The sequence below is a fragment of the Pieris brassicae genome, chromosome 7 (assembly GCF_905147105.1).
Source record: "Pieris brassicae chromosome 7, ilPieBrab1.1, whole genome shotgun sequence".
Taxonomy (NCBI): Eukaryota; Metazoa; Arthropoda; class Insecta; order Lepidoptera; family Pieridae; genus Pieris; species Pieris brassicae.
In genome coordinates, this window is record NC_059671.1 from 4,596,860 (window position 1) to 4,608,159 (window position 11,300).

At 32.7% G+C, this 11,300-nt stretch overlaps 1 protein-coding gene across 1 annotated transcript; it reads left to right on the forward strand.

Annotated features, from left to right (window-relative positions):
- Positions 1-4,043: 4,043 nt before the first annotated feature.
- On the forward strand, positions 4,044-5,145 carry LOC123712076 (achaete-scute complex protein T3-like). The gene is made up of 2 exons (XM_045665016.1): positions 4,044-4,833; positions 4,995-5,145. Exon 1 carries the CDS (start codon positions 4,109-4,111, stop codon positions 4,820-4,822), a length of 714 nt encoding a protein of 237 aa, XP_045520972.1. The 5' UTR covers positions 4,044-4,108; the 3' UTR covers positions 4,823-4,833; positions 4,995-5,145.
- Positions 5,146-11,300: the final 6,155 nt, after the last annotated feature.

An 11,300-nucleotide genomic window follows, 5' to 3' on the forward strand; every position in this document is an offset into this window, starting at 1 on the left:
CGCAAATCATGCTTAGTATTTGGCGTTTGATATGGCTAAGCTTTGTTATGAGGGGAAATGTACATTCCATATTACTTTTCACCCTTTGACGTTGAATAGGAGTCACTCAACAAATCGTTAATCAATCGATCAGGTAGTTCTTTTGTATGCGGCAAACCTTTATACATTTTTTATAGATGAGCATAATTTTCAAATGTAAGGTCAAAATAGAATTTAACAGGCTACTGATATTTAATTATGTTTATATCAGTATACACGCAGTCATCATTGTAAATTCTTAAAGGTACTACTGTGTGAAGTACCATCATTAGAAATGCAAAGGTCAAAAAGTTTTAATTAAATTTTATTAAGACGTATTTTTATTTTAAATATATGACGTTTACATTTTTAATTCAAATCACTTTTTAAATTAGAATTCAACTTTAATTATTGTGTAACCTACAACGACATTATAACACTTGAACAATATTAATTTTCACATACCGTAACTACCTAACTTCAGCTGTTTACAAATTGGTTATGCTCGTAATATTGGTCTTCTATGGCCCCAAAATAAACTTTCAATTTTTTAAAACTTTATCGCATCCTGTTTCCTCCCAGTAACCTACTGTTTTAGCATTTGATTATTCAACTTTAAGTGTATATTTACACAAATTAAAATACTAATAATTGTTTATTTTAGTCCCACACTGTTGAAGCGTAACTTTCACAGATGACACTATTCCCATAATCATCACCCCAATCCCACGTACATCTCGTAATTTGTTAAACATAATTGTTTCATTTGTAACAACGGCGCGTAATTGTTTGAGAAATTAGAGAATGTCACAACATCAATATAACATCCCTCTAGAACGCGTTATATTCAGCAACTGGACTGCTGGCTCAACGTGCAATCCTCATGCCGGAGATCGAGCGTTTGTACCCAGGCCGTTAGAGCATATTTTATTTGCGCAAGTACATATTGGCAAGTCATAGGCACAATCCCCTAAGAAGGATGATCCCTTAATTAAAGCCTTAAAAAAGGCGTTTAGAAGCTGTATATTTAATAAGGTGACTACAGTTTTATATATAAACAAGCCGAAATAATGCTGTTTGTACATGTATTGATTGGTATTTAAAATCAACATGAGAACATTTAGGACGTATATATATAGAAAAGTATGTATACAAAATGTATATTTTATAGAGAAATACCCTTGTATAAATAAGTTGACAAATAATGGCGAATATATCTTCAAATACTAGAAGCACTGTTTATTTACAATATTCAGGCAAAAATATATTTAAAGTACAAGCAAAAAAACGGAAATATACTTATGCGCTTCCACTTGTACATTTACTCCCCGGTATATGAATCCAGGAATTTGATAAACGCATTAAAGAAACCAATTGCGTGCGTGGTGGAATATAACGTTACCCTAAAATAGGTACAAAACCTATTATGGTCTTCCCACACGTCATGTCCGGTAAATATTGGGTGTGATTACATCAAGGGTAAAAAACGTGTATTAATCATTTTTCAATAGATAAAATCTATCAAACTTAGTATTTTTTATACAGTCTTTGCTTATACGTTTTTAGTTATCAACACACTAGTTTTGGATAAAAAGTCTTTAAAATGTATACTTAAAAAGCGTATTTTCCAATTTTTTTGTCGAGTGATACCAGTAAATGACTGGTGCTTATTATAGTTACATAGTTTATTATTCTTTTATAAATGTATAAAACGGTCTTTTTTCGGTCTTATTTCTTTTTATACTTTATGATCTCTTTGGTTTACTGTAATTTAAGTAAAACCTATTTAATTCTAAATAATATTAAACATATGTTACTTTGTGTGGGTACAAAAAAATATATAGATACGATATGATTTTATTCAATTATTCGGCCACTATTGAGTGCAATTTTATGGACGCTTTAAATTATATTATACTACATTTACCTTATGTTATACTCGTACAACTTAATCTAGTGAAGATTTTACCTCCTTAATAGTGTTTGTTTGTCGTGGCCTCAGATTTCTGTATATAGGCATGCCGACTCTTTGGGTCTAGGACAAGCATTTTACTCACGATGTTTTCCTTCATCGTACCACTAAGTGTTAATTGCGCATGAAAACAGAAATATCCATTAGTTCACAGCCAGGTTTTGAACCTAGGAACACACGATGATAGATAGATACACACCAATTATTTGAAATATCATTACGCGTGAAATTTAACCCGATTGACATAGTTCTTAACTAGGTAAGTGGGTGTGTTATATTTTGACATTTAATTGGCCATTCGTTTCAAATTACTGAACATAAAGACCAAAGAGCCGACTAATTTAATTAGTACTAAGTGACATACGTTCGTTTTGGTTGTTAACAATTAATTGTGACAGCTTTTCAAACATTAGAAATCGGAGTGTATATTCAATAATTTCCATAGGCCATAAAGACAGATTAATATATTAATTGGAAAAAATAACCCTTGTATATTGAACTCAGCATAACATGACTATTTGCTATGGCATTGGGGCTTATGAGCCCCAATACTAATTATGTATTATATTACATATCAAACATATATGGAAAGATATTCCACGAGATCTTATAATCCTCTACATACAAATGTATTATAGAGGTCACGATATATTTTTTATTCTTTATAATTAATTTATTCCAGCCGCGAGCTGAAGTCCTAAAAAATTTAAAAAAATATACTTTTCTATTCAACATTAATGCGCGATTTACAGGCAGTTTTATCCATGCACCACCACAATGTGGAACCAGCTGAGCTTCAAGAACAGAGCTTACCAGTTATTCGAAGGTCGGCAACGCACTTGCGAGCCTAACATCAAGTGAGCCTTCTTTCCGTTTCCCCCATTTATAAACAAAAAACTAAAATATAATGTGTATATACGAGTATAGACTAAGTCCCTCGTTAAAAAAATCGAATTGAATCAAAAAATCGACTCACGCTAGTGTTTGAGGTAAAAAAATATGATATAAGAAATGGACCGATGTTGAGGTCCAACAATGAAGAATAAAAATATTACTAAGAGATTTGATAAAACAAGTTGGTTATATCAAATTCGACCGCTATATTATGTTGACCAATTGATCAATATTTATTTCTAATTATACAAATTCAATTAGTGCGTTATTTAAATGAAAAACTAATCAATTTTCTAAAAACACTATCACCGTGTGAAAGGTAAAAGTCCGAGGTGTACTAATTGACTTTAAATCAATGAATTATACAAGCGATAATATCACGGAATAATCAATATAAGTAGCTATCTTAACTCTAATTAATATGACGCAGTAAATTTACTTGGAAAAATTATTTCGATAACTTGCTCTGATAAAGGGTTGTTGGACTATTTTGTCGGCAACAGATTAAAAATCTCTTAAGTCTTTGACATTTATTATCGGGAAATATTTAATATCATCCCGTATTAAGATATATAAGCGTCGATAAAGTTCTTAAACGATTGATTTATTTAAATACTACCGAAATTGGTTAGATTGTTATGAGATATGTTCGGGTTTTTTGAACAAGCAACCCAGTGTTACTTTATCTCCGTAAAATATATAAATGCATATGCAGTTTACTTTTTTCCTGTATTTATCCGATTATATTGTGTTATATTTTGATTATTATACGTACCACGTCACAGTATCCATTAATTTCATAAGTTATGTTAGTTTAAACGCTACGGTTAAAGTTTTCAAATATAGATGAAAGGAAATATATCGTAAATAATATTTTATAGTTCTGTTTAATGGTCATCAATAAAAAACTGGGCACGCGTTAGCCTTTCCCTGCCCGCGCCGGCCAGTCCCCTATCCACCTCGCCAGGTACGGACCCGTACAAAGGGAAGGGATGATGGAAAATAATAGGGGAAGAGAATTTTAAAATTTATTTTTTGCAGCCGGCGCAGGTGATATAACGCGTGCGCGTGCGCCGCCGTCTCACTTGTGCGTGAAGCTCCGTTGCCGCCGCTCGCTACGAAAGCTCCCACAAAGCCTCCCCTTAATCGCGATCGCCAGTGCTTTTTTGAACGTCGCGCGGATCGGTTGTCTACTATCCGCAGTGACCCGCGTAAACACGTAATATGTTGCAAGAAATACAACTCGTCCAAGGTCAAACAAACTACGTCGTAGTCTCGTCTGGTTACCCATCAGCGACAGTAACAAAGACCGCAATGGAGAAAAGGGTCGTACCTATCGCTCCAGCTCCAGAAAAGAACTACGTCACACACGACACCCCTCCAAACTTGCAGTACAGGAAGAAAGTTCATTTTAGAACAAATCCATACACAGGTCCCCAGGCTGCATCCATCGCGAGACGAAATGCAAGAGAACGGAATCGCGTGAAGCAAGTAAACGATGGTTTTAATGCCCTTCGTCGTCACCTGCCAGCTTCCGTTGTGGCCGCGTTATCAGGTGGCGCCCGGCGTGGATCAGGGAAGAAGCTGAGCAAAGTGGACACTTTAAGAATGGTGGTTGAATATATAAGATATCTTCAGCAATTATTAGATGAAAGTGATGCAGCTCTAGGAATAACACGCGATCAGGAGAATAGAGAAAATATACCAAATGCCCAAGTAATGACATCTATGGACATGGATGACAGTTTTTTTTATGGTAGTGGTTCTCCCTGTTCTGAGAAACCTGATTCACCTGCGCCCTCGGAGTGTTCTTCGGGAGTTTCATCAGCATATTCTCCGGTGGATACGAATCGATATGAGGTGTCAACGCAGCAGCACCTCGGTCCTATGGATGAAGACGAGCTCCTCGATGTAATTTCCTGGTGGCAACAAAAATAGCAATATCATAGGTAAATATTCATTATTATATTGATCATAAACTTCGATTATTTATCGTAAACGCTATTAACCTAATTTTAAAAAAAATGTTATATAATTATCACTTTAACAATTATATAAAAATATTATTATAATTTAAAATTTTACTAATAAATGTTGTGCTTGTTCACAGGTAATCAAGTTCAAACAGGACGTATCCCTCCGACTCACTATATGTCAATAGTGCAGACGAAAAGACTCTTAATATATCTAGTCAAATAACAGTGCCTTTATAGTGTAAGATGTGTAACAGGTGTTTGTGAACAATTGTTTGTTACCGAACTGACGAGATGAGGCTAAGCGCATTGTAAATATTAGCTGTAAGAATTAAATTATTTATTATATTTGTGGTGTTTGGATTTTCCATATATTTTGTATCAGCCTGTCCAGCTCGCTACTGCGACCTTCACAGGACTTAAGCTGCTACTTAGGATAATTTAACTTTTCTAATCTTAAAAGAATTATTGGCATTGGTCTTTTTGAGTTGACTTGTTAATATATACACATACAAATCATTAGTTATTAAAGTAATTGTATTTTATGCAAATAGCAAATTTTAAGAAAATTTACTAATTAAATTATTTTTAATCATGCTTTATAATTTTGGCAAAATATATTTATAAAACTGTGATTAAACAAAACTTTATTTGATGTGAACAGTTTTTCTTTAAAACATTATGGAATTTTACTTATTTCATTATAACATGTAGATCAGTGATTACAAACCTGCGTCTTTTTGTGAAAAATTACCTCAAACCACACTTTTAAGAAGCCATATCATTATAACGAATTCTGAGTCTTTGCACAATTAACTATTTATTTATAAATAGGACTATGAACTAACAAGCTATGTCTCTCCCATATGCCAAAATATAATACTTTTTTACTTACCCGTAGACGGAAAAACATATCTGAATATAATCACAAAGCAAGAAAATAGGACTATGAACTAACAAACTGTGACTCATATGCAAAAGTATAATATGTTTTTACTTACCCGTAGACGGAAAACATATCTGTATATAATCACATTAAATTAAATAGTATGAAGCAAGTATTTAAGAAAATTATATATTAATAAAAAAAAATTTAGTTAATTAAAATGCTTTAAAAGGGTAAAAAGTTATCAATCTCTGGGACTTTATATTACAGTAAGAAGCCTTATTGCTCTTCTACACTACCGTTTTAGAGTTAAGATAGATTAGAAGTAAGAATAGTTTTTGTGGCTAATAAAAAAAAACAGGTAACTAGTGCGTAGGTTCATTACCTAATAAATGCTAGACACTTTAGATCACCGAATATGGATAATCTACCAAAGGAGTTAACTATAATTTTGTACTTGAACATCATTAGAATAAAACTATTTTAATTCATTTATGTTTAATTAAAATCGGGAGAAATTTAAAACGAAAAACAGTGGATTTGTAAATTTTGAAATCATTAATTTGTCCAAATCTCTACTATATTTTGATGTACCTACAGCTGTTTATGTACCTAGCAAATAGTGTTTAAAAAATATCGGGTGAAGTATGTAATTAGTAAATTTTGGGACGTCATTTGTAACAATTATAAACTTTCAGTAAGAAGTTGAATTTAACATGGCCCATCTCCCTATTCCGATAACTCTCCTGTCCATAATTAATGTATAACATTCGCGGGACACGCCATTATTGAAATTTCCCAAAAAGGTTGTCATTATATTGAAGTTAAAGAACAAACTGATCTAAAGATTGAAAAGAAAAATGTAGAAAAAAATATGCATATAGTGCCACTTTTTGTAGATTTAAAATTAGTTTTAAGTTACAAAAATCTATCTATGTAGAAGTTCAGATAAAAATTGTCTTGTCTGGAGTGTACCCATTCCATCGATAAATCATCGCCCACATTTTTAGCAGGACTAGATGATATCTCCAAGATTTCCTAAAAAAATACCTCACATGAAACCAATCAACTATCATTAAATGACATCACATGAGGGACTATTAATTTATATCCAATGTGGGTGGATAAACTGATATTATTTTTTTGTGTCGCAGATTCTAATAACTATTATTTTTATGACATTTTTATTATCTATGAGAGAAATAAAAAGTTTTGTTTGTAAATCAAATATAGAATTATGTTTGCTTCACTGGAGGTCCCAGCCAAATGTACATATTGGTTTTTTTTTAATTTGACAGTTCAAAGTAATGTTATTATTATATATGTCATATAATACAGTATTTCTAGAAGTGGTGATAGCATTGGCTCTAAACCAACAGCGGGGTCGCACTTAGTAATGAAGTTAACTTAATTCTTATGTGTGTATGCGCATATCATTAACATTTTCTTTTCCACAAGTAAGCGGTCAGGTATCTGAGAACTTATCGTGTACCTACTAGTACATGTGTACGAGTTATATACAAAACAATCGCTGAGATGAACCACGGATATGCGTTCCAAATTCAAACCATTCATTTCGAATACATTTAAAATATGGTTCAAGGAACCAAATTAATCCATCAAAAGAATAAATAAGATTATCTTCATGTTGTCTTTGTGTTTTGGTTACTAGACGTGTTACAAGAAATTAATTGTGAGTTGCGTGAGACCAAAGTTTTACTATAAAAACGTCATTGTTTTGATAAAAAATGACACGGCTAAGAATTATCTGATAATAAGCGTGGGCGGGGTAACAACAAAAGAAAAATTGGTTAACACCAAACCAACACAATACGGGTTGAAGTTTTGATTCGGGTGTAAAATTGAGGTTTTCTAACATTCTTTTGTTCGATCTTCTTTAAGCCTGTTTTGAATGGACACTATATGTTTAACAGACAATGGTTAATTGCTGTTTTGATGTTTTTCAAATATGAATTTAGCAAACAATTTTGGCGCCGGCAAGGTGTCATTAATTCAACCTTTTTGCCAGACACGAATCTCCACTTGAACTTAAATATCTCAACTAGAGACTGCATTTAGGAACTTTATCTTGCTAATGATGTTTAACGACGCAGCCTCGCAGTGTTATCACTAGCTGTCGCCTACAGTAGCTATTCAACACCGACCACTGGCTCAAGGATTTTACACTGTATGCCTTTCATGTAAATCCGCTATTCCCTTATATAGACGCATAGAGCAAAATAGTAGTAGCATTTTCTCATCGGCCGTCCCTTTGTCGCCTCTGATATCTCAAAAGTAAATTAATTGACGGATTGCGGTAGCTGTATCGATTACTCTTTTTCGTGGCATTCATTGGCTTTTGTCACTAATTTTATCTCACTGATACAAGAACGAAGGACTATTTCAAGTAGATTATGAGTTATCCATTCGATCACTATTGATTTATAGTCTGTTAGATCAACCCTAAGGCGCTGATACCTTGTTAATAAACTGTGTACTGTTACTGTAATTGAATTTGGGGTACGAGAACAAAAGACGGCAACACGGTTGTCGGCCGTATTAACGCCCTACTATAAATCCAGGAGATCTGTCGCCATGGGCCTAATTACTCTGGATAGGGGGTGATATACTGTCTACTTAGGAGCGGTGATGTATGACCACACTCAAAGGAATCGACGCCGAAAGCCTCGGGCGCGGACTATATACCTACCAGGATTATAATTATGCACGTTTAGGATAATAGCCATCAACGAAACTTACCGCGGAAGCTTTGGAACAAATATTTCCTTCGTGGTTCAATACATGTATTTAATGTAGGGGTAATGTTAAGTTGAACTCTTCATAAATAAGGTGGACAAAAAATGTACAAACAATTCTGTACAGTTCATTTATAAACCATACGAGTACCATTAAGCGACAAGGAGACTTTAAGGCTGTTTTTATTAATAATAATGATTTATTGCAAGAATATGGTACAAAAATTTGTAAGGTACAATAGTAAGTTCACACAGAGGCTGTTTCAGCGCAGAGGAATCAGTCACCCACGTAGTCCTAGAATGCGAGGCTGTGGCTAATCAACGTACAAAAATCCTCGGAACAGTGAGGTCGCTCCGCGAAGCCTGTGAAGTGCCCGGGAGACTTCTGTGCTTCTGGAAGGAGTTAGGCTGGCTAAATTAGAAAGGGCTTTTACGCACAACGGACCGACTACGCGTCTAAGTGCGGAAATTGAGTCCACCCTACCTTACCTTACCCTTAGTAAGTTCGCATATTCTGCCATATACAATGGCACGCAAATTTGTCTTTAAAGGAGTTATACATTTAACATTACTAGTCATATTAAAATTGGTCAATTCTTATAATATTTGTATCGTACATATCATATCAAACGTTATTAAATTTGTATCAACTACAGTGTTTCAAGCAAATAATAATGTATTGAATAATATATTTTTTTCAAAAGTTATACACCAAGTCGATTTTTAAAGACTCTACTCGGAAGATCTTTGAATTCTTTTGGTAAATTACTGTAAACCTTAATTGCCATACAAAAGGTTCTTCCTAATCCGTTCTAGATTGATTTTGGACACAGCCAATTTCACCCATGTCTACTTCTTACTTCGACTTCTACATTTGACTTAAAATATGTATGTTTCTTTCTGTGTACGAATAAGGACATTTCTAAAATATAAATACAGGGAAGAGATAAAATGTTGAGCTTCATAAATAAAACAAACAGTTTGTTCCATAAATTGTTCTAATACATTTTTTTTAGCCTTAAATACTCTAATTACTTCGACTGAATTTCCCCAAACTATAATTCCACATCTAAGTCTATGAAACATATGCATGATAAAACATATCCTTTTCGATTGAATAAGTAAACACTAAGATCTAGAATAGTGTCACCAACGTGGTACTCCTTTGAAAATGAACTGTGATTAATCCCAGTGAATTTTTTAATCATTGATTGATGCGATGTGATCAAATAGTTCTTCTCCATTTTATTTTTATTATTTATGACAACTCCTGTGGCTTTTATTGAATAAAAAAATAAATTTCACGCGAAAGTGATCATTAATAATAACAAGTATGATACATGTAAAAGCAGTGTTGGCCTAGTGGCTTCATGCAACTTTTAACCCTGAGGTTTTAGGTTCGAAGACTTGTAAGTAAAGGAAAATATGTTGAGAAAACTGGCATGTCGCAAATCCAAAACTCGATGAAGTGACAGATAGCAGGCTGACCTACTAGTCTACGAAATAAAAATTATCAAAGAAACGTATAAAAATCTGAGCGCAAGAATCATATACGCCACTGGATTGTTATTGTGCAAACTGATGTCTATTTTCTGTGTTTTACAAAAAAAATATATAAATGTTTGACCTTGATTTGGTTTTGTTTAATAATTTTTTGTAATAATTTTAAAATCATTCCAGTAGTTTGTGATATTATTTAAATATCCAAATTATTGCCTTAATAATTGATAGCGACAATTTTCAAAAATCATTTAATTTCATTTATAGCTAGAATTATTTCGTAACTCTTAACGTGGTGTCAATTGTATAGTCCAGTTCCTAATAACTCAAAATTCGCGTTAAGCATAACGACGTTAAATTTAGCCAACAATACAGTGATAAGATTAAAACTTGGGCTTCAGTAGACAAATTGTTTGCATACAAAATGTTTACAAAACACGTCATTCTGAATATTAAATCTTTGTACTGTGAAATTGATTCTTGGATTTTATTAGAAGGGTGTGAGAAATTATACGGTGGCTGATTCTTATCTGGAAACAAACATTGTTACAGTTGAATATTCTATACAGTGACAACAGTATGAGAGATGTGTAAAGTCGTGGTTGTTTTGCCAGATTTTGCCTGTTTACTAGATTTTTTGCTACCATTAAAAATAAGATCATCGTTGTCAATCGTTTATTGAAGTAGAATTGTTGGCAAAACATTACTTAATTTGTTTATACAATGTGGTGTACACAACATTATGTATACATTTTCTACAGTATGTTAAAAGTTATCAATTCTAAAATACATTACAATTATGGTGAATATTTTTACATAAAATAAAAATACAATAAACCATAGTGACTTAGTTACATTACGGAAATTAATGGAAATAAGAGCTACTGGGATGCATACAAGACAAGTGTATTTTGTGTAATAAATTTTGTTATGTTTTTTAAATAATGAATAAATATTTATTTTCCTGTAAATTTACACAATTACCTCTAAAATTAAATTATACTAATATGTAATTCTTTATTTCTAGAGAAAAAATTTAAAACAACGAAATCCGCAAGTTCTAACTAGTATTACAATAATAGTCAAAGTATATGATAGGGTTCATAATATAAGTCGAAGTTCATACTTCCATATAGAGTTTCTATTAGCGATCAGAACAATCAAATACACAGTTAACAATTTTCTTAACCTATATAGTAATAATAAAAACAATTAAAAATAATAAAAAGAAAATTAAAGCTAATTTAAAAAGTTTGGTCCCTATGGCGGTGTACATTTAACGCTGGCAGCATTACCTAGCT

What these genes read in the sequence shown, in the direction of transcription:
- LOC123712076 (XM_045665016.1), top strand. Translation starts at nt 4,109, where the DNA reads ATGTTGCAAGAAATACAACTCGTCCAAGGTCAAACAAACTACGTCGTA.